Genomic DNA, 23,080 nt, shown 5'->3' with positions numbered 1-23,080 from the left:
AGAGGTGCAGCCCATCCCTCCCTTGTAGCTTCCTGGTGAGTGTTGTCCTCCTCTGCTGCTCCCGGCTGCTCTGCCCCACACTGCCTGGCAGAGATAAGGTGTCACTCCGCTATACTCACCTCTAACTCTACCTCTCTGCATTTTATCACAGGTGTGCCAAAGATTTCTTCATCAGGACCAGCACTAGAAGGTGAGTCTCCAAATCAGAAAACCATCTTTATACAGGGAATGTTGTGATGTAGCCGGCCAGCACACTTGCTGAAAGCTACAGATAGTAAGATCTGGAAGACACATATCTCTACAGAGTACAATAACAAAGTTCTTGATCAGGAGCCCCCTCTCCAGCCATTTCCTGCAGCATAGACCTCCAGAGCTTTCAGCTGCAAGTTTTTCAAGTATCTATGTCTGAGCCCCACCCTCCTGCAGTCTGAGCAGTATAAAGATGCAGCGGTAGCAGCGCCACCTACAGGACCCTCTGTCAACACTTTTATCAAGGCTGACTCTGGGCATGTGAACCAAGCTTAAATGAACCACGATTTTGAGCTACAATGGTCCCAAGTATACTAGGCTGTTAGATTACATATACACATAGTTGACTGGAGGTCCTACTATTCACAAGTGAAAGGATGCATCTTAAAATGACCCTCGGCCTTTCCCTAAATCAATTTCTGATTTCTGAAACAAGTCATATTTCTGAAGGTTCCCTGCCCCCCCCCCCCACCCCAAAAGAAAAACCCAAACAACAACAAAAAACATATGCTGCATTTTGGCAGCTACACAAATTTCATTAGCCTCTTCACCATTCCAAAAATAACCTTTCCTGCTTTATCTTATCAACTCTATTAGGGTAAGACAAACAAAAGTGTTTAGGTGCATGGTGTTAAAAAAGCGCCCAGTCTCTCCCTGTCACTCTACTACTCGGTTAGGGTACTGGAGGAAGGAAAAAAATATACATTTGTATTATTCAATGTATAGGAGACAAGTATTTGTTATTCTGTACATAGTATAGCAATTGGATTTTACTGAGATTTTCCCCATTATATTTACGCAATCTCCTTAGCACTTTGAGATCAAAATATTTTCCCATTCTTTTGCTGTTTTTTGCCATAATCTCCAGTCTCTTCTCCATTTAAAAATGTACTTTGAACGATCTAGGTCAGGGCTGTCCAACTGGTGGCCCGTGGGCAGCACTCACATACCCAGACTATTTTTTGTGTCAGGCCCCCCTTTTGTTTGTGCTTGGTTCCACTTTCTGGAGCCAGGACATTGGTGCTCTGTTCCCTACAGCCAAAAAATTCCGGTGCTAGACACACGCCTTGCCTATGAAGTTGGACATCACTTACCGTATCTAGATAAAAAAGATACTTCAGAAAACTAACACTGCTTTTCTCTCTGCTACACAGACAGCCTCAGCCATGGGGGATGGGGAAATGGCGGTGTTTGGAGCAGCCGCTCAATTTTTGAGGAAGTCAGATAAGGAACGACTGGAGGCTCAGAATAAACCATTCGATGCCAAGAACACCTGCTTTGTGGATGATGCCAAAGAGCTGTACGTGAAAGGCTTAGTCACCGCTCGCGATGGAGACAAAGTCACTGTCAAGACCGACGACGGAAGGGTGAGCTGTCTTCTTTCATTCCTATATTAGCAATGCCAATATTTCATGCAAAAATCAGCTACCACGTGATGGAAAGCCGAAGATGTAGTATTTAATTTACTAAATTAACAAAGTCATTACTTCTACCATTCAACCAAGTTTTGTGTTGTTTGCAGGAAGTGACTGTCAAAGACAGCCAAGTGTACCCCCAGAATCCTCCCAAGTACGATAAGATTGAGGACATGGCGATGATGACCCACCTGAACGAGGCCTCTGTGCTGTATAACCTCAAAGAACGTTACGCAGCCTGGATGATCTACGTAAGATTGATTTATCTCTTGTTTCCACACTTATACTGATGTAAGCATTCTAGGATGTTCAAAGACAACTAAAGCTTTATTACCCTCACATAGACTAAAGCACGGAGCAGCAAGACCATTCATGGTCTTACTGAAGATCCTGCAAGACACCCACTGTTACCCCCCCCCCCTCCACAACCAAAGAGTGGAATCTATATTAACATAAAAAATACACAAGTTCAAATGAATGTGTATTTTAAGATATTATCCTCCATGCTACATGGCTCAGTTACGGATTTTTATTAAAAAACAAATGGGCGGGAATTAAAAAGAATGTCAGCAATTTCTTTTAGGCTCTTAAGTACAAACATTTGATGCACAGAAAACTACACAGTTTTACTTTGTAAATGTGGTCTTAGGAAGTGACAAGTCAAGAAGGCGTTTGATCCGACAAAGGTACTCTCACCTGTCCCCGAAATGGCCCGGTCTTTGCTTCTCCCCGCCGGCTTTGCCGTCTCCTTCACTTCCATTTCCCCGGGCACCTGTGCATGTAATGCAGGGGATAAACACTGGGGTCCTCTAGTGGTCACAATGCCCCTAGTGTCTGTCTTGTGCCTTACATCCCACACGCCACCAGGGACACAAAAGTATAGATGGCGGAGGAGGCACTAGGGAGAAAGGAGAAACTGAAAAAGTGAATGGAATAAGAACCCTTGGCCAATATGAAATTAGCTTTTTCTCCTGAGTTTTTTAAGTAACCAGCAAGCAAGAAAATAGTAAGAATAATTTTGGACGTGCTTTTTTCATCTACTTTTTGGTTCTTTTTCCATTGCAGAGTGATAAAACATTATTTTAAACAGAAGATCAAAATATATCTCCTAGGAGAAAACTTAGGAGAAAGGGAATTGCATATGGGCCCTTATCTATGAAATATCTCTTCTGCACTCCTCAAGAAAGAAACAACTCTTCTTATAGTACACCTGAGCGGAAAGGGATATTGAACATGCCATATTTATTTTCTTTTATACAATACCAGTTACCTGGCTGTTCTGCTGATCATTCATGCATCAGTAGTGTCTTAAAGTGTACCAGAGATGACATGTGACATGATGAAATAGACATATATATACAATATACAGTGGCAAGAACACTGTTCTCCTTTTCTTTTTTCCTTGCCTGAAAGAGTTTATAATTAGCTATGGAACTTACAGTTTTTCTCAAGTCAGGACTCACCTGGGCTTTTTATTGTGAGGGGAAAATAGGAAAAGGTCAACAGTTCATGTATTTTCACTCTGGGACTCTTGAGATACTGCAATTGAGCAGAGACTATAAAAACAATACATCTGCTTTGTAAATGTTTATACATAAAATAAAACCTTGAGGTATCTATAAGAGTATTTCTTAAGCCCCCTCTACACCATTCAATTCCAGGCGCGATCAATCAAATTCAATTGGATCGAATTCGATTAGATCGATTAAATCCGACATGTCCGATCAGGATTCGATCGATCGTGTGATCAATTTTCATTAAAAACTAGCCAAAATCGATCGAATCCCGATTGGACATGTCGGATTTAATTGATCTAATTGAATTTGATCCAATCGAAGTCGATCGATCACGCCTGGTATTTAATGGTGTAGAGCAGTGTTTCTCAACATTTTATTGGTACATTTTATTTACCCCTTTTACAACCCTGTACTCATCAAGCACCCCCTAGCATAGTAAACATTATCGCAAGTACCTCTTGACAAATATATATTGAATCGTAGTACATGATAATTAGTTCTAAACAATTTTCCAAGCATTGACTATCGACTATTACTTTTAATTAGTTAAAATACTAATTTGGTGTTGTTTAAATAAGATTTATAATTTTCTAAAACTCTGAATTTGTTCTTCTTGGTCAAGAATATCAAGCCTGAGCACCCCCTAGAACCATCAGAAGTACCCCCTGGGGTATGCGTACCACACGTTGAGAACCTAGGGTGTAGAGGGGGCTTAAGGAATAGAAGGACAGATCCAATTGCTTATCTCATTAGTTTATTTTCATCTCTGGTTCACTTTAATCACATACCTAAAACAACCATGCAGCTAGTCCAGTCAGACTCCAGTCAGAAACACCTAATCTGCACGCTTGTTCAGGGCCTATGGCTAAACGTTTTAGGGGGAAGAGGTATAACAGGATAGCCAGGCAGTCTGCATTGTTTAAAGGAAATACATGTGTCACCCTCTATATCCCTTTCCGTTCAGGTGTGCATTAAGTTGTTATTGATTGACCTCCCTTATTATTACTTTTCACACCTTATTTGTAGTACTTTTTTTTTGCGTGATTGATGCTTAAAAGGTTTTCTGTAGATGAGGGAAAAAATAGACAAAGCAAGGTACCGTATATACTCGCATATATGCCGAATTTTTGAGCACGGAAAATGTGCTCAAAAGTCCCCCTTCGGCTTACATACGAGTCAATGTCCCCCAGGTGCCCTCCTGATTAGTCACTGTGGAGTGTAATGGATTGTGCAATGATCCCACACTCATGCGCTGCATCCCCGGCTGCATTGTATGTCCCTGCCCGTCCGCGGCAACATAGAGTGTAATCCAGCATTACAACTGACCTGTGTGCCCTGGGTTGTAGCAGAGGGAGAGACTTGTCACTACTCCACGGACGCACAGTTTAAAACAGATTCGCCACTTCCTCCAGGGCTCCTGCTGTGTCCATTTCCGTGGTGTTAGTCAGAAGCAGTGCGTGTATCAGAGTCACGTGCAGCTCTGGGGATTCCCTTGTCTCTCTGTCCCGCTCGCTGTTTCTCAGGGCGCCACTAGATGGCGTCATATGAGACGCAGCAAACGGGACAGAGAGGCAAGGGAATCCCCAGAGCTGCACGTGACTCTGATACATGCACTGCTTCTGACTAACACCACGGACATGAACACAGAGGGGATACCGGGAGGAAATGGAAACTCTGTTTTAAACTGTGCATCAGTGGAGCAGTGATGAAGTCACTCTCTCTGCTACAACCCAGGGCACACAGGTCAGTTGTAATGCTGGATTACACTCTCTATGTTGCTGTGGGGGTTCAAGGACATAAGGGAGATGGGGAGCAGCAAATGAGTGTGGGGTCATTGCACGATCCCTTACACAAGTCAGTCCCCTTGTCCTGGCCTGTCAGTCAGTCAGTCCAGTCGACATGTGTTGTTCCTTATCTCTTATCCTGCTAGCCAGAAACTCCAGTCCACTCTTGTTATTGTTGTCCCTGCCATACCAACCTACCAGTCCAGTCTGCTAGTCCATGTGTTGTCCTCCCTAACCTTTCAGCCTGCCATTCCAGTCTGAACTTGTGTTCCATGTCCCTGTCATGCCAGCCTGCCAGTCCAGATGTGTTGTCCTTATCCCTATCCTGCTAGCCAGACCCTCATTTTTAACATATGAAGGCTTGAACTGGTACTGAACTCAGAACTTCCTTTCTATTTATATCGTGGAGGGGGCTATACTGGGGGAGGGGGGCTTATATACGAGTCAATTACTTTTTCCATTTTTTCAATGGAAAAGTGAATACCTCAGCTTATATGCTGGTCGGCTTGTATGCGAGTATATACGGTAATTCACAAGAAAGGTTTTCTGAATCGACCTCAAAGAGAAAGCTCTATGTGAAACAGAGCCTGCTAGTGTTGTCTAAACATTTAATGTCACTGTCAACTTTCAGACCTACTCTGGCCTGTTCTGCGTCACTGTGAACCCCTACAAGTGGCTGCCAGTGTACAACCCTGAAGTTGTTGCCGGCTACAGAGGGAAGAAGCGTATGGAAGCTCCGCCCCACATCTTCTCCATCTCTGATAACGCCTATCAGTTCATGTTAACTGGTAATGTAGTTTTTATTAGTACGACAGTACAACCGCCAGTTCCTTTATGTAGCTCCTGTTACAAATACTCTTTTTCCTTCAGATCGTGAGAACCAGTCTGTCCTGATTACGTAAGTAAAACTTGACATTGTGTTCGGTACCAAGTTTGTTTGTTTTTGTGTTGTCCCCTTTGCTGATATTTCTCTTTTGGTAACCAGTGGAGAATCTGGTGCAGGAAAGACTGTGAACACCAAGCGTGTCATCCAGTACTTTGCAACAATTGCAGCCATTGGTGATTCAGGAAAGAAAAAGGAACCATCCAACAGCTTGAAGGTGAGCCTTGAGAACCTTTAATAAGCGGCGGGACACATTGGACTATAGAGCTTCTTACTGAAAAGAAAGGTTCAAAGATATCTGTGTAGCTGAAACTAGTATAAGGTTGCTACAGACTGCCTTCAGCTCAAAGTTTTCTGTCTTATGTTGTCCCTACTAAGAACCTCTGTAAAATATTGACTTTGAACATTTGCAGGGCACACTGGAAGATCAAATCATCCAGGCTAACCCTCTGCTGGAAGCCTTTGGTAATGCCAAAACTGTGAGAAATGACAACTCCTCCCGTTTTGTAAGTAACTTCACTGTGAAGCTCATGTTAGAGGTATAAAAATTACACTTGACAATGACCATGTTTCTCCACAACCTCCAGGGTAAATTCATCAGAATCCACTTTGGAACCACAGGAAAACTGTCTTCCGCAGATATTGAGACTTGTAAGATATTTCACATAACTCAAACCCCCATAACTCACAACCCAAAACACCTTTTTTTGAAACTTGATTAGTTTCTCCTGTAACAGATAACAATTCTTCTTTACAGACCTGCTGGAGAAATCCAGAGTCACATTCCAACTTTCAGCTGAAAGGAGCTACCATATTTTTTACCAGATCCTGACCAACCATAAGCCAGAGGTTGTTGGTAAGTTCAAATCAAATTATAAAATGGTAGATATTGGCTTTGAAATATATAATGTAGCTCAACACACACCATACAATCTTGGTTGCACAGATTTACTAAATCTATGTAGTATAAGGGCCAACAGATTGAAAATACCTTGAATGATTGATTGGATAAGCTCTTATACTACATGAAAGTGGTAAGATTGAACAACCCAAATTGTATGGTGTGTGTTGAGCCTTGGACTTGTTTCAGATGTCTATTAACCCATAATCTTTCTCTTCAGAAATGCTTCTGGTCACCACAAACCCATATGACTACCAATACATCAGCCAGGGTGAGATTACAGTCAAGAGCATCGATGATGTGGAGGAGTTGATAGCTACAGATGTATGTCACATGCCTTTATGTTCTTTAGTGATTATTTGAGAGGGATATGCTGAAGTCTAATACATATGTATATCTTTGCAGACTGCCATTGACATCCTGGGCTTCTCACCAGATGAGAAGATTGGCATCTACAAGCTGACTGGTGCCACCATGCACCATGGCAACATGAAGTTCAAGCAGAAACAGAGAGAGGAGCAGGCTGAGCCTGATGGCACTGAAGGTCAGCAATAAGCCTTGTTCATTCATCCTTATATAACTCACTAAGCATAGAACTAAAAGAAGACATGTTGCAATTGCTCTAAACAAGTGCTTCATTCATAAACAAAACTTACACATTATTTTTGCAGTTGCTGATAAAATTGCCTACTTGATGGGTCTGAATTCTGCTGACCTGCTGAAGGCTCTGTGCTACCCCAGGGTCAAAGTCGGCAATGAATATGTCACCAAGGGACAGACTGTCCAGCAGGTAGTATTCCTCTATGCAAAGTCTCATGGTCTGTAAATTCAGGGCTGGTTCAAGACTTTTTGCTGTCTGAGGCAAATGGCAAACTTGGGAGGATGCGCCCCCCCCCCTTTCTAATTTGGAATGATTGCACAGCACAATTTACTCTGCATCATTTAATGTTCTCACATGACATGCTGCAGCTCAACACTATAGCACACTGTCTGGCTGTGAGTCTGGGACAAACAAACTGCTTACCCTCAGCTACTCCATTCCTCCTCAGTCAGGAAAGCAGTGCCACCTCATCCCTTTCACTGTGCAAGTCAAATGAAACATTGCTGCTCTCCTGCCTCCCTTCTCCTCACTATTAGACTCCTCACACAGCATAACAAGCTGCTTTTCCCAATGATGACCTCTTCACCTCGCTCGCTCTCCTCTCGCTTCTCCTCCTACTCTAACTTCATGCTGTAATTGTAAACACAGTAGAAACATGCTGCCCCTGTAATTTCTGCGCTGCATGCAAATGTGTCACCTTGCTTCTTGAGAGAACAGACCCTGTGTATATTAACTGCATAACATTATCTCTAGGTTTACAATGCTGTTGGTGCCTTGACCAAGTCTGTGTATGAGAAGCTCTTCTTGTGGATGGTTGTCCGTATCAACCAACAGCTGGACACCAAACAACCAAGACAGTTCTTCATTGGTGTGCTGGATATCGCTGGATTTGAAATCTTTGATGTAAGAGGATAATATTTTAGCAAAATCTGTCTTATCTATGTGAAAGTTACTAGATATTAATTGATGATACCGTCTATAGTACAACAGTTTGGAGCAGCTTTGTATTAACTTCACCAATGAGAAGCTGCAACAATTCTTCAACCACCACATGTTCGTCCTGGAGCAAGAGGAGTATAAGAAAGAAGGAATCGATTGGGAGTTTATTGACTTTGGTATGGATCTGGCTGCCTGCATTGAGCTTATTGAGAAGGTGGGTACTTTTCCTAGGTATTCTTTGGCCAAAATTATGATCTGAGTTGTGCAACCTGTATATTTCTTCTACACAGCCAATGGGTATCTTCTCCATCCTGGAAGAGGAGTGCATGTTCCCCAAGGCTACTGACACTTCCTTCAAGAACAAGCTCTATGACCAACATTTGGGCAAGTGCAAAAACTTTGAGAAGCCCAAACCTGGCAAAGGCAAAGCTGAAGCCCACTTCTCTCTGGTGCATTATGCTGGTACCGTGGATTACAACATCTCTGGCTGGCTGGACAAGAACAAGGACCCACTGAATGAGACTGTTCTTGGCCTTTACCAGAAGTCTTCTGTGAAGCTTTTGTCCTTCCTCTATGCCACTCTTGGCGGAGATGGTGAGGTTTCTGATAAGTTTATCACCAAATTGATTTTTGTGATTTCACATATATTTAATCCAATTTATTTAAGAGTAATATCTTCCTGTCAGGTGGAGACTCTGGTGGTGGAAAGGGTGGAAAGAAGAAGAAGGGTTCCTCTTTCCAGACTGTGTCTGCTCTGTTCAGAGTAAGTTAATTACATGGACATAATTACATTACTTTGTTTGTAAAGATCTTTTGTGCAGCAGTAGCCTGGGTGCATTTTGAAGGTAGCCATACAGAAGCTTGAATTCCTGTTGATATACACAGATTCGATCACTGTGATAGAATCTGCTGTGAAACTGTTAACGCAAATGTTGACTAATCGACCGATTTTCATCTGACACTGGAACTTCCATCTGACACTGTGAAAATTTCACTCGATCGCCTACAGGTCCAGAGTACGTCACCAGCAGTGTTCGATTCGGCGATGAGCAATGCAGCATAGCAGCAGCAATAATGTCACCTGTCTGACTGGCGCAGGTCCCCTGGGTCCGTGCTGTCACTTCTTCCGGCTGGCTTTCTTCTCCACTCCCTCACTTCACTTCTTGTCCTGTGACAAGCCAATGTTCAAACAATAGAGCACCCTCTACTGTTTGAACTTCGGCGTGCCACAGGACGGGACAGGAAGTTAAGAAGTCATGGAAGAGGACGCCAGAAGAAGGGACAGCATGGATCTCGGGGACCTGCACTGGCAGACAGGTGAGCTTATTGCTGCTGGCTGCAGGAGCCCAAATGGGGGGGTGGCCTGGGGGCGGTGAGGCAACTGGTAACTCCACAGGTTTTGAATCGATTTCATGCTGAAATTGATTCTAAATCTGTGTGCAGTATTTGGGCAGCTAATAGATCCCTCTCTGATCAGATTTGATCAGGGAGGATTTATCTGTTGGTCGATCCAGTGACTATCAACCAGTGTATGGCTACCTTAAGACTACCATGATTAAATGCATTTCCTTTACAGGAAAATCTGAACAAGCTAATGACCAACTTGAGAAGCACTCATCCCCACTTTGTGCGTTGTCTGATCCCCAACGAGACAAAGACTCCTGGTAAGATAATTACAAAACCATTCTACAAGCTTACATTGGATGTGTAATTATTTATTCTAATAATGTACCATTCCTTACCAGGTATCATGGAGAATCATCTGATTATCCACCAGCTGAGATGTAACGGTGTGCTGGAGGGTATCAGAATCTGCAGAAAGGGCTTCCCCAGCAGAATCCTCTATGCCGACTTCAAGCAGCGGTATGTATTCCTATTTGTTTTATACAATTATAACCAGTTATATTTGTAGAGAACATTAGATAGCCTAATACTATGTCCTAAGCCCAAGTTTTGTATATGTTTGTAATTAGAACATTTGATATATTTTTTTTAATCTAAAATGAACTCAGCAATATCTATTATGAAATACACTTTCTCTAGTCGTCAATAAAATTCATATATTAAACTAATGCTTTAATTTTGCATGGGTACTTTCAGATACAAGGTCCTCAATGCCAGCGCAATCCCAGATGGACAGTTTATTGACAGCAAGAAGGCTGCTGAGAAGCTTCTTGGGTCAATTGATGTGGATCATACTCAGTACAAATTTGGGCACACTAAGGTAAGACATTACTTTTTGTAAGGAGAAGACTGCTAGTTGTTAATGACGGGTTTACATCATGTCATTTCCCACAGGTGTTCTTCAAAGCAGGTCTCCTGGGTACCCTGGAAGAAATGAGAGATGAGAAGCTTGCCCAGCTGATCACTCGTACTCAGGCTCTATGCAGAGGCTTCTTGATGAGAGTGGAATTCAAGAGGATGATGGAAAGGAGGTACTTATGACAGACATAGATATACAGAGCTGTCTCTTCCAGGAAATTGACTTCAGTAGCTTTATTTAAAGGGACCCTAAGCAGTAACTTAAATTCAAACATTTCACTTACCTGGGGCTTCCTCCGGCCCACCGTAGGCCGCGAGGTCCACCGGCATCCCCCTGGCTCCTCTCCGTTTCCCGCCGGTGACTCTTCCTGGATCCTGCTGCTCGTCATCATCATGCTGGCCGCTACTCTTCATCACTGCGGCCGGCGTGACAGGCCTGCACATGCGTGGTTTAGAGTTAGAAAACCGAGCTTGCGCAGGCCTGTCACGCTGGCCACGATGATGATACGTAGCGGCCGGCGTGAGGGCGATGAGCGTCAGGATCCAATAGGATCCGGGAAGAGTCGCCCGACACCCAGCCCGGTAGTCGCCAGTAATGGAAAATTTTTGAATTTAAGTTATTGCTCAGGGTCCCTTTAAAAACTTCAATTTGATTAAATGTTCTGGAAATAACTGGGCAGATATAGCTTCAAGATAGTCAAGTGCAGTTACACAAACAATTACAGGTGTGTCATGAATACATTTTAAAACTCGAGGAAAACATATAAAATTTCATCGCCCATTGTCACAAATGTGTACATGGCATTCCGCTGCCTGGTCACTTTGGCACAGGGTGAGCCGAATGACGGCTCATCCTGCTTCCACTGAATGACCCAGTGGCTTTAATTACTATTTCTTTTCAGAGTCGTTGAAACTCTGCGAAAGAAGTAATTCAGGGTCCATCGATCGTTGGCAGCCAAATTTCACTTCTGCATGGCCATAGACATAATAACATTATGTCTAAGGCGTTGACCAGGCCAGGCGCAGCGCAGGTAAGAGCGCGCAATTAAATGACCAGCCTTGGTCAAAATTACATTTCAATATAAAATAGAAATTAAAAGTAGACTAAATGAAATATTGACACAGGAGTGTATAATTTTTATGTTTTTTTCTACAGAGAATTACACTGCTGCGCAGCCTTAGAAATAATAATATTATGTCTATGGTCAGTTGCAGCACGGGGAAGAGTGTGCAACACAATGACGTGCCTCGGGTCAATAATGTATTTCAATATAAAATAGAAATCAAAAGTAGACTATTGACACAGGCAGGGTCGGAATGGGACACTGGGGGCCCACCAAAGAAATTTCAACCTGGGGCCCACACATCCCATGATTGCGGTGAAAAAAAGGCGTGGCCATGCACCAGAAGGTGGGCGTGGTCATGATGTATTATGGAGAGGGCCAAATGTACATGATCTTAGCAGCATTGTAATTCAGAGACACTGCTGCCCAGCACAACTTTCCATAGAGTTCCCTCCTTCAATATAAAGTAATGTCCTACTTTGCAGAGGTTGCGACCGCAGAGGTTGCGACCGCATCGGGGTCCTTGGGCCAAAGGGGCCCCGAAGGGCCCTCCCTCAACTACAGTATTACCTCTCTATTGGACCTTTTCTCATAATAATCACTTTAATAGATACTTTGAACAGTGGTAATCATTAACAAGCTATTTCCCATCCCCTTCTTGCACCTCTGACACTGTAGTTGCCATTGGCAGGTTTTGGTGTATCAATGGTATGTATAGAGTGCTTGGGGGGCCCCATTGTAAAATTTGCATCGAGGCCTACAGCTCCTTAGCTACGCCACTGCTCTCAGCATGAGTGATTACAGAACTGAGAAGATCATTTTTGTGCTGCAGGCAGCAATTGGAGCTCTGTCAGACAAGGAGGGGGGCCCACCAGAGACCTGGAGGGGGGGGCCCACCGAGGGAAAAAACTGTACTACTGTGGCCCAGTCCGACCCTGGACACAGGAGTATAGTACTATCATTTTTATGTGTTCTTTTCTACAGGGAGTCAGTCTTTACCCTCCAGTACAACATCAGGTCATTCATGAATGTCAAGCACTGGCCATGGATGAAGCTATACTTCAAAATTAAGCCTCTCCTACAGAGTGCTGAAACTGAGAAGGAGATGGCAAACATGAAGGAAGAATTTGAGAAGACCAAAGAAGCCCTGGCTAAGTCAGAGGCAAGAAGGAAAGAACTTGAGGAGAAAATGGTTGCCATACTGCAGGAGAAGAATGACCTCCTGCTTCAAGTGCAGTCGGTAAGAAGGTTAAAAGTAAACCACTGTTTTGAAATATTATTTACCTAGTGTTTAATTCTTGACTTGCATTATCATGTAGGAAGGCGAGGGCTTGGCAGATGCAGAGGAGAGGTGTGAAGGGCTCATTAAAAACAAGATTCAACTGGAGTCCAAACTCAAGGAACTGAATGAAAGGCTTGAGGATGAAGAGGAGAGCAATGCTGAGTTGACAGCCAAGAAAAGAAAACTGGAAGATGAGTGCTCTGAGCTTAAGAAAGACATTGATGACTTAGAGCTTACACTGGCTAAAGTTGAAAAAGAAAAACATGCCACAGAAAATAAGGTAGGGAATGTAACAGAATTGCTTGAATGGTACAGACACATAGAATATATATTTAGCATTCTTCTTTTGTCCCCAGGTTAAAAATCTTACAGAAGAACTTGCTGCATTTGATGAGAATGTCTCCAAACTCACCAAGGAAAAGAAAGCTCTCCAAGAATCTCATCAGCAAACTCTTGATGATCTGCAAGCAGAAGAAGACAAAGTCAGCAGCCTCACTAAAGCTAAAACTAAGCTGGAACAACAAGTGGATGATGTGAGTACTTTCATTTTTGGTTTCATTTGTCCAGAATAACTCATCTGCAAATATATTCTTTTAACTGATGATGATCATTCACACTATCAGCTGGAAGGTTCTCTGGAGCAAGAGAAGAAACTTCGCCTTGACCTTGAAAGAGCCAAGAGGAAGCTTGAAGGTGACTTGAAGCTGTCTCAGGAATCAGTCATGGATCTTGAAAATGAGAAACAGCAAGCTGAAGAAAAACTCAAAAAGTTAGTGTTGACTATTTAAAGCACAGTTAAAATTGTATGTTTTGAAAAATAACTTCCTAACAACTACCTACTTTACATAACAGGAAAGAATTTGAAATTAGCCAGCTACAATCAAAGATTGAGGATGAGCAGTCCCTGGGGTCTCAGTTGCAGAAAAAAATCAAGGAACTTCAGGTACTACCTTAAAGGTTAAAGAAAACATAATTCAGGCAGTCTATAAAGTGGTACCCTGTAACAGATGAATTTAACTTTCTAGGCTCGCATTGAAGAACTTGAGGAAGAGATAGAAGCTGAGCGTGCTGCTCGTGCCAAGGTTGAGAAGCAGAGAGCTGACCTCTCCAGAGAACTTGAGGAGATCAGTGAGAGGCTTGAAGAAGCTGGTGGTGCCACCTCTGCTCAAATTGAGCTAAGCAAGAAGCGTGAAGCTGAGTTCCAGAAAGTGAGACGTGACTTAGAAGAAGCCACCCTTCAGCATGAAGCCACTGCTTCTGCTCTCCGCAAGAAGCATGCTGACAGTGTTGCTGAACTTGGAGAACAGATCGACAATCTCCAGAGAGTTAAACAGAAACTGGAGAAGGAGAAGAGCGAGTTCAAGATGGAAATCGATGACCTTGCCAGCAATTTGGAGAATGTCTCTAAAGCAAAGGTAACTAAAATTCTAAAGGAAAGTCTTTAGGTAATAACTGTATGAGGTTTAAAATTGGAAATATTTCTTTTTCAAGGCAAACCTTGAGAAAGTGAACCGTGTTTTGGAGGATCAACTCAGTGAAACCAAATCCAAAGATGATGAACACCTGCGTGTTATCAATGACCTCTCAGCTCAAAGAGCCCGTTTACAGACTGAGAATGGTAATTATACATATCAGTCAGGAATCATGAAACATCCCTTTAATCTTATTAATAATCATGCAAGGTTATGAAAGGATTCTGTCGATGTTTAAATGGTATCTCCTACACATTGTATTGCATTTAAACATAGTAAATGAGATTCAATCTGTCCCTCATATCAGGATTTTCTTTGTAAACTCATAACAGGTGAATCCTCTAGACAACTAGAGGAAAAGGAATCTCTGATTTCCCAACTGACAAGAGGAAAACAAGGCTTCACCCAGCAAGTTGAGGAACTTAAGAGGCAGCTTGAAGAGGAAGTCAAGGTAAGTTAAACACACAGCAGAAGGTAGTTTGGATGTTGACAACAAAATAATATTATCAGTGGTGTAACAATAGTGGACATAGAGGTTTCAATCCACCCTGAGCCCCTGCCCCAGAAGATCCATGTGGGGTTTTTTCATCGCCAGAGCATTAGTTTAGACTTGATAATCACTTTTACAAGTGTTTTTAATGGTGGTAATCATTAACCATCTGTCACAACCCCATGCTTACACCTCTCTCACAGTGTGGCCTGTGGCTCTACAGCTACACTAATAAAGGATACTATATTAGCTCTTACTTATTGGCACATACTGATTTTTTTTCTTTTTTTAATGGGTAAGACTAAACCATCCCTTCATTTACAGGCCAAGAATGCTCTGGCTCATGGCCTGCAATCAGCTCGTCATGACTGTGATTTGCTCCGTGAGCAATATGAAGAGGAACAAGAGGCAAAGGCTGAACTTCAGAGGTCACTGTCCAAGGCAAATGGTGAGGTTGCCCAGTGGAGAACCAAGTATGAAACTGATGCCATCCAGCGCACAGAGGAACTTGAAGAGGCAAAGTACGCTTGTGTAAAACTAAGTAAATGCACAATAGAGAGGTGTGTGAAGTATCTTAACATCTGTGGGATTTTCACCATACAGGAAGAAGCTTGCCCAGCGTCTCCAGGATGCTGAGGAACAGGTTGAGGCTGTGAACTCCAAATGTGCCTCCCTTGAGAAGACCAAACAGAGGCTGCAGTCTGAAGTAGAAGACTTGATGGTTGATGTAGAAAGAGCAAACAGTGCAGCCTCATCTCTGGATAAGAAGCAGAGGAACTTTGATAAGGTATTGTTGTTGGTTTAAATATGTAATCAACAATAGTTCACATGAATGAATAATATAATTACACGTTTTAAAAAATATCAATTTGTAACAATTCTCTCTGTGCTTTTGGTCAGGTCCTCGTTGAGTGGAAACAGAAACATGAAGAGGGCCAGGCAGAGCTGGAGGCAGCCCAGAAGGAAGCTCGGGGACTGAGCACTGAGATCTTCAAGATGAAGAATGCTTACGAGGAAGCTCTAGAACAAGTGGAGACCCTGAAACGTGAAAACAAGAACCTGCAACGTAAGAGTTCACATCAAGCCCTAGTTTAGTTGTACAAATAAAATATAACTGTAAAACATTTAAATGATTTGCAATTTATATTGAATTTAAATTGATTATGAAATGTCATTATTTTGATTGCAGAGGAGATTTCAGACCTCACAGAACAGATTGGGGAGACTTCTAAATCCATCAATGAACTTGAGAAAAGCAGGAAACATGTAGAGCAGGAGAAGAGTGACCTGCAAACTGCTTTGGAGGAAGCTGAGGTACTGTTGTATGTACCAACATTTAAAGTGTGATCGCTCTTTTCTCTTCAATGTTATAAGTCTCGTTCATGTGTTTATTTGAAAAACAGGGAACTCTGGAGCATGAAGAAGCCAAGATCCTCCGTGTCCAGCTTGAGCTAAACCAAGTCAAATCTGAAGTGGACAGAAAGATTGCAGAGAAGGATGAGGAGATTGAGCAGTTGAAGAGAAATACCCAGAGAGTTGTGGACACCATGCAGAGCACCCTAGATTCTGAAATCAGGAGCAGGAACGATGCCCTGAGACTGAAGAAGAAGATGGAAGGAGACCTGAATGAGCTGGAGATCCAGCTGAGCCATGCCAACCGCCAAGCTGCTGAGTCCCAGAAACAGCTGAGGAACGTGCAAGCACAATTCAAGGTACTCCTTTGCTCATCTATAAAATGATTAATATAGATAGTGCACTTATTAAAATCTTTTATCCAATGCCTTTCCAAAAACAGCATTCAGCATTATAACACTAGTTTTACTGTCTGTACTGAAGGATGCCCAGCTTCATCTTGATGATGCCGTGAGAAGCCAGGAAGACCTGAAGGAACAGGTGGCAGTGGTAGAACGCAGGAATAACCTTCAGCAGGCTGAGATTGAGGAGATCCGGGCAGCTCTGGAACAGACAGAGAGAACTCGTAAGGTGGCTGAGCAAGAACTACTGGATGCAAGTGAGCGTGTCCAGCTTCTGCACAGTCAGGTATCACTGTGTATTTAGAAATGTTACCCAGGCTCAAAACTTTTGAAACAATCTGGAAAGGCAAAAATCAATTGGCTGTTTTTATTTCTGTTTCTTACATAGAACACAAGCCTCATAAACTCTAAGAAAAAGTTAGAGAATGATATCAGCCAACTTCAAACTGAAGTTGAGGAAGCAATACAGGAGGCCAGAAATGCTGAAGAGAAAGCAAAGAAGGCCATCACTGATGTGTGTATTCAGTTTTTTTAACTTCAAATATTAGCAGCAATCTTTTTTCAGTAAGAAAATTTGACTTTGACTTTTGTTCAATCATTCTCTATCCTCTTCAGGCTGCACTGATGTCAGAAGAACTGAAGAAGGAGCAGGACACCAGCGCTCATTTGGAAAGAATGAAGAAGAACCTTGAGCAAACAGTGAAGGACCTGCAGCATCGCTTGGATGAAGCTGAACAGTTGGCCTTGAAGGGTGGCAAGAAGCAACTCCAGAAACTGGAGTCTAGAGTGAGCAATCTAATCTACATGTTAACATTTACTTCTTAGTATTCAGGGGCGTAACAATAAGCCCTGCAGCCCCTGCACCCGCGGGGGGGCCCGGCCACCCCCCTGGGGCCCGCTCGGGGCCGTTTTGTGGGGGCTGGAGGGGTGGCAGCATGAGGGGAAAGCCTTGCCCACAGTCGGCGGGGAGAGGGGAAGTTCCCCCCCTCTCCCTCACTTCGGGGCTCTCCCCTCTGCGCTCCCCTTCAGCTAGTTACCGTGTGTGGGCAGCAGCTGAGGCGGCAAGATACATAACTTCTTCCTTGCGTTCCATTGCAGCCTTCTCGCTCTAGCGGCCTACGTCACTTCCGGAAGTGGGGGGGGGGGCCCGTTCTGAAATTCTGCAGGGGGGACCGGTGGGGCTTAGTTACGCCCCTGTTAGTATTCTAAGATAGTTATAAAGCACATTGAAATTGTGTTTACAGGTGCGTGAACTAGAGAATGAGCTGGATAATGAACAGAAGCGTGGAGCAGATGCAATCAAGGGAGTCCGCAAATATGAGAGAAGAGTGAAGGAACTGACCTACCAGGTAAGATTGTCATTTGTTTATTTTGTGTTGAATTAATAGAAAGTTTAGACCATTCTGTGGGGTTTGATAAAATATTTTAGTCATATTGTTTCAAAACTAATAAAAAGAAAATTAATAAAATTGAAACTTTGATTTCTTGTAGACTGAGGAGGACAGAAAGAACGTCCTGAGACTCCAGGATCTGGTGGACAAACTGCAGCTGAAAGTGAAAGCCTACAAGAGGCAGGCTGAGGAATCTGTAAGTTAATAGCAGAATTTATTAACTTTCAAAGCGTGATAAAACTTCTCTCAAATACGGAGATCGTGACCTTTGTTGTCCTATGTTCATCTACAGGAGGAGCAGGCCAATACCCACCTGTCTCGCTTTAGAAAAGTCCAGCATGAGCTGGAGGAAGCCGAGGAGAGAGCTGATATTGCTGAGTCCCAAGTGAACAAGCTCAGAGCAAAGAGCCGCGATGTTGGCAAGGTATTATAGAACACTAGAAAATATGTACATATTTTTTAGAGTTGGAGTTACCACATGGAAAAGTAAAATGACCAACTAGTGAGGTAAATTGCTGAATTGTGCAGTCAAATCCTCAATAAATGTCAACTCGCAAAGATTAGAACATTCAGTAAAACAAATGGGATGTTCCATATTTTACCTCCAGCCTGGAGCTGTCGGTAACTAAATATCAGCCATTCGGTAAAATGGACAAAGACGACAGCCAATAGGAGGAGCCACTCCGTTTCTACTCCTTACTCCATTGGTAACGATGTACTGCCGGATGGGATATTAGAATGTAAAAAAAAGAGAGAGACACAGGAGCAGGACACATTCATAGAGGTTTTTCTGTATTCCTTTAGATATGCACAGGAAAAGACTGATACACAAAGAGAGGCCCTCTAGTAGTATGCATGCAGATCTAAAGGGACACTGGGGAAGCCTTTCACAAGCAGCTCTTGCAAAGGAAGGTTCATGTTTTAGGCAGATCATCTGAAGAATCATCTCAATTAGCCAGAAGTGGAAGAACATCACCATAGCAGAACACAGCTTGCTGGTGAGAGCTACTCCACAGCTGGCCAGATGTCTATTTTTTACCGCACAGGTCTTAGTGAATTGAAGCCATGTTTTGGGTATTTTACCAAACTATTTCCGGAAGTGTGAAAATCTTAGTAAATTCGGAAAAAAAGGCTAAAATACTGAATGTGATATTTTTCCAACCAGCCTATTAATATTTATCAGAAGAGGTCTTAGTGAGTTGAGCACCAAACTTTAAAAACACTTCTATTATATATATATATATACAGTGGTGTGAAAAACTATTTGCCCCCTTCCTGATTTCTTATTTTTTTGCATGTTTGTCACAATTAAATGTCTCTGCTCATCAAAAACCGTTAACTATTAGTCAAAGATAACATAATTGAACACAAAATGCAGTTTTAAATGATGGTTTTTATTATTTAGTGAGAAAAAAAAACTCCAAATCTACATGGCCCTGTGTGAAAAAGTAATTGCCCCCCCTTGTTAAAAAATAACTTAACTGTGGTTTATCACACCTGAGTTCAATTTCTGTAGTCACCCCCAGGCCTGATTACTGCCACACCTGTTTCAATCAAGAAATCACTTAAATAGGAGCTATCTGACACAGAGAAGTAGACCAAAAGCACCTCAAAAGCTAGACATCATGCCAAGATCCAAAGAAATTCAGGAACAAATGAGGACAAAAGTACTGTAATTGAGATCTATCAGTCTGGTAAAGGTTATAAAGCCATTTCTAAAGCTTTGGGACTCCAGCGAACCACAGTGAGAGCCATTATCCACAAATGGCAAAAACATGGAACAGTGATGAACCTTCCCAGGAGTGGCCGGCCGACCAAAGTTACTCCAAGAGCGCAGAGAAAACTCATCCGAGAGGCCACAAAAGACCCCAGGACAACATCTAAAGAACTGCAGGCCTCACTTGCCTCAATTGAGGTCAGTGTTCACGACTCCACCATAAGAAAGAGACTGGGCAAAAACAGCCTGCATGGCAGATATCCAAGGCGCAAACACCTTTTAAGCAAAAAGAACATTAAGGCTCGTCTCAATTTTGCTAAAAAAACATCTCAGTGATTGCCAAGACTTTTGGCAAAATACCTTGTGGACCGACGAGACAAAAGTTGAACTTTTTGGAAGGTACGCGTCCCCGTTACATCTGGCGTAGAAGTAACACAGCATTTCAGCAAAAGAACATCATACCAACAGTAAAATATGGTGGTGGTAGTGTGATGGTCTGGGGTTGTTTTGCTGCTTCAGGACCTGGAATGCTTGCTGTGATAGATGGAACCATGAATTCTACTGTCTACCAAAAAATCCTGAAGGAGAATGTCTGGCCATCTGTTCGTCAACTCAAGCTGAAGCGGTCTTGGGTGCTGCAGCAGGACAATGACCGAAAACACACCAGCAAATCCACCTCTGAATGGCTGAAGAAAAACAAAATAAAGACTTTAACCCCCTTGGCAGTATGAAACATTCCGCCAGGGGGCAGCGCAGCAGTTTTTTTAAAAAATTTTTTTTTTAAATCATGTAGCGAGCCCAGGGACCTTCGGCGATCTCCGATCAGGAAATCCCGTTCAAAGAACAGGATTTCCTGGAGGGCTTCCCCCGTCGCCATGGGACTCCAGATCCACCCCTCGGCGCTGCCTGGCACTGATTGGCCAGGCAGCGCACGGGGTCTGGGGGGGGGGCGTGCGCTGTAACGAATAGCGGCGATCGGGCGCGCAGCGGCGGCGATCGGGGTGCTGGCGCAGCTAGCAAAGTGCTAGCTGCGTCCAGCAAAAAAAAAATTATTTAAATCGGCCCAGCAGGGCCTGAGCGGCACCCTCCGGCGGCTTACCCCGTGTCACACACGGGGTTACCGCTAAGGAGGTTAAAGTGGCCTAGTCAAAGTCCTGACCTGAATCCGATTGAGATGGTGTGGCATGACCTTAAAAAGGCGGTTCATGCTAGAAAACCCTCAAATAAAGCTGAATTACAACAATTCTGCAAAGATGCGTGGGCCAAAATTCCTCCAGAGCGCTGTAAAAGACTTGTTGCAAGTTATCGCAAACGCTTGATTAAGGGTGGCCCAACTAGTTATTAGGTTCAGGGGGCAATTTCTTTTTCACACAGGGCCATGTAGGTTTTGAGTTTTTTTTCTCACTAAATAATAAAAACCATCATTTAAAACTGCATTTTGTGTTCAGTTATGTTATCTTTGACTAATAGTTAACGGTTTTTGATGTGCAGAAACATTTAAGTGTGACAAACATGCAAAAGAATATGAAATCAGGAAGGGGGGAAATAGTTTTTCACACCACTGTATATATATATATATATATATTGTTTAGTAATAAATACTAAAAAACTGTTTATAACTGAATCAGTATGACTCGATAATAAGCCCTAACAAACATATCAAAGCCTTAGCTCTCTGGGAATAATTTGTCTGACTATATTCTAAAACTTTTTGTTTTCACAGAAAGACTCTGAAGAATGAATATTGTGTTCCCCACCAGCAGAAAATGAAGTTTGCAGAATGTGAATTTCTTTCTTCTGTAACCCCCAAACCGTCTTAACCCCTCCTGTATAAATAAACCCGTTTTCAACTTGCAGTAATTGTGTCTGTGCATTTTTCCTCTCGTTTCTAGCATTGCCATTAAGTACGTGAGCCATGAGTAAAGTATTTTACCGAACCTGAGTCCATTTGTTACGGAGTGATGATGATGAGACTGAATTAATTTTGTAATATTACTTTTTAAGATATGTACACTGTTAGATTCATGTTTGAAATATCTGCCCTTTGTGTCTGGTCACAGGAAATGTGTATCTCTGAATTTGCACTCACGGTGAACGTGGGAATGACTGTTGGTTCCCATGAGCTGTTTTGTCCATTGGAAAAAGTTATTTTTCTCTTCTGTATAAACTTTATTTCACTGTAACATTTTCATAACACTGAATTCAGGGCGGTTTCTGCCCATTTTGGCCCCCTAGGCTAGGCACCTTTTGCCCCTTTCCCTCAATCTTGTGAATAAGGAACAAACAAACACTGAATATGTATATCATGCTTTTCTCCTGTTGGACTCAAAGCAACAGAGCTGCGGCCACTAGGACGGCAGTAGCAGTGTTAGGGAGACTAGCCCAAGGTCTCCTACTGAATAGGTGCTGGCTTACTGAACAGGCAGAGCCGAGATTTGAACCCACGTCTCCTGTCTCAGAGGCAGAACCCTTAACCATTACACTATCCAGCCACCAAAACTTTCCAGCCTGTCCAGCCAGGAAACTGTAGCCTGCATGAATTCATTTTGCAGGCACCTAATAGCAAAGACTTTTTTCTTTTTTTGAAGAAGAGGAAAATATACATGTACATTAATTATAAGAAACTGACCTACTTGAAAGTTATTCTAAGAAAATAAGGTAACATGGCCTATAGATAATTGAACTCAACTCCTTTAACACCTAGAGGAGGAGCGCTGTAAAATAGCGCAGGAAATTTGGACGCAGGCGGCGCCACCATAGGCCGTAATAGGAATTACGGTTATAGTAGCACTCCATGATTGATTTGGGCACCATCAGAAGATGGAGCACAAATCACTGCAAAAACACTAATTCTGGCCTCCAGAAAAAGCAATAGCAGTAGTATTTCCCCCACTATCCATGGTGATCTGGAGGGGGGAATAGTAATCAACGCCGCTGGCACTTGTGCAAGAGCAAGGTAAGCCATTTATTGTCTTTTCCCTGTCGCGAAATCTCCCAGCAGCTATGTAATAGGTACATCTAGAGGTGGATGTCACCTAGGCCAGGTGCCTCATGTATTTGGATTTTATTTAAATGTGCCTGCACACCTTCCTGCATTAGGAGATTCAAGATGAACGATGTAGAGTGGGAACAACCCACACCCGTATTATGAGACAAGGATATCTCCTTGGAGAAGGTAGAAGCACAGCATTCAGCATTCATTTAATATCTCAACCTTAGTTTGTTCATCCACAATCAAGTTCCTTGACTTATCTATTAGACGTCCTACATTCTATACCAGCTTCCCTTTTGTATATACACTAGAATGCTATTATAGTAAACTCCAAGGGACCAGGCAAAGTGGTTTACCAGAGGTTTAC

At 42.8% G+C, this 23,080-nt stretch overlaps 1 protein-coding gene across 1 annotated transcript; it reads left to right on the top strand.

Moving 5' to 3' along the window:
- The first annotated feature begins 1,415 nt into the window (after window positions 1-1,415).
- Window positions 1,416-21,503, top strand: LOC137528514 (myosin-1B-like). The gene is made up of 39 exons (XM_068249821.1): window positions 1,416-1,616; window positions 1,772-1,915; window positions 5,597-5,753; window positions 5,836-5,863; window positions 5,951-6,065; window positions 6,262-6,354; window positions 6,436-6,499; window positions 6,606-6,704; window positions 6,970-7,073; window positions 7,155-7,293; window positions 7,421-7,539; window positions 8,104-8,253; window positions 8,333-8,503; window positions 8,580-8,864; window positions 8,957-9,052; window positions 9,866-9,953; window positions 10,035-10,152; window positions 10,390-10,513; window positions 10,588-10,724; window positions 12,600-12,855; window positions 12,935-13,177; window positions 13,254-13,430; window positions 13,521-13,666; window positions 13,750-13,840; window positions 13,923-14,312; window positions 14,389-14,515; window positions 14,702-14,820; window positions 15,184-15,380; window positions 15,463-15,646; window positions 15,760-15,925; window positions 16,049-16,173; window positions 16,263-16,571; window positions 16,696-16,899; window positions 17,002-17,127; window positions 17,229-17,399; window positions 17,858-17,962; window positions 18,105-18,200; window positions 18,297-18,428; window positions 21,445-21,503. Exons 1-39 carry the CDS (start codon window positions 1,416-1,418, stop codon window positions 21,460-21,462), a joined length of 5,814 nt encoding a protein of 1,937 aa, XP_068105922.1. The 3' UTR covers window positions 21,463-21,503.
- Window positions 21,504-23,080: the final 1,577 nt, after the last annotated feature.

The sequence above is a fragment of the Hyperolius riggenbachi genome, chromosome 8 (assembly GCF_040937935.1).
Source record: "Hyperolius riggenbachi isolate aHypRig1 chromosome 8, aHypRig1.pri, whole genome shotgun sequence".
Taxonomy (NCBI): Eukaryota; Metazoa; Chordata; class Amphibia; order Anura; family Hyperoliidae; genus Hyperolius; species Hyperolius riggenbachi.
The sequence above is the reverse complement of the archived record's forward strand: the minus strand, read 5'-3'. Positions and strand labels throughout refer to the sequence as shown.

Coding starts and splice junctions, on each gene's coding strand:
- LOC137528514 (XM_068249821.1), top strand. CDS start 1,416: ATGGGGGATGGGGAAATGGCGGTGTTTGGAGCAGCCGCTCAATTTTTG. Junction 5,864..5,950: donor AACCAGTCTGTCCTGATTAC/GTAAGTAAAACT, acceptor TTTGGTAACCAG/TGGAGAATCTGGTGCAGGAA. Junction 8,504..8,579: donor GCATTGAGCTTATTGAGAAG/GTGGGTACTTTT, acceptor TCTTCTACACAG/CCAATGGGTATCTTCTCCAT.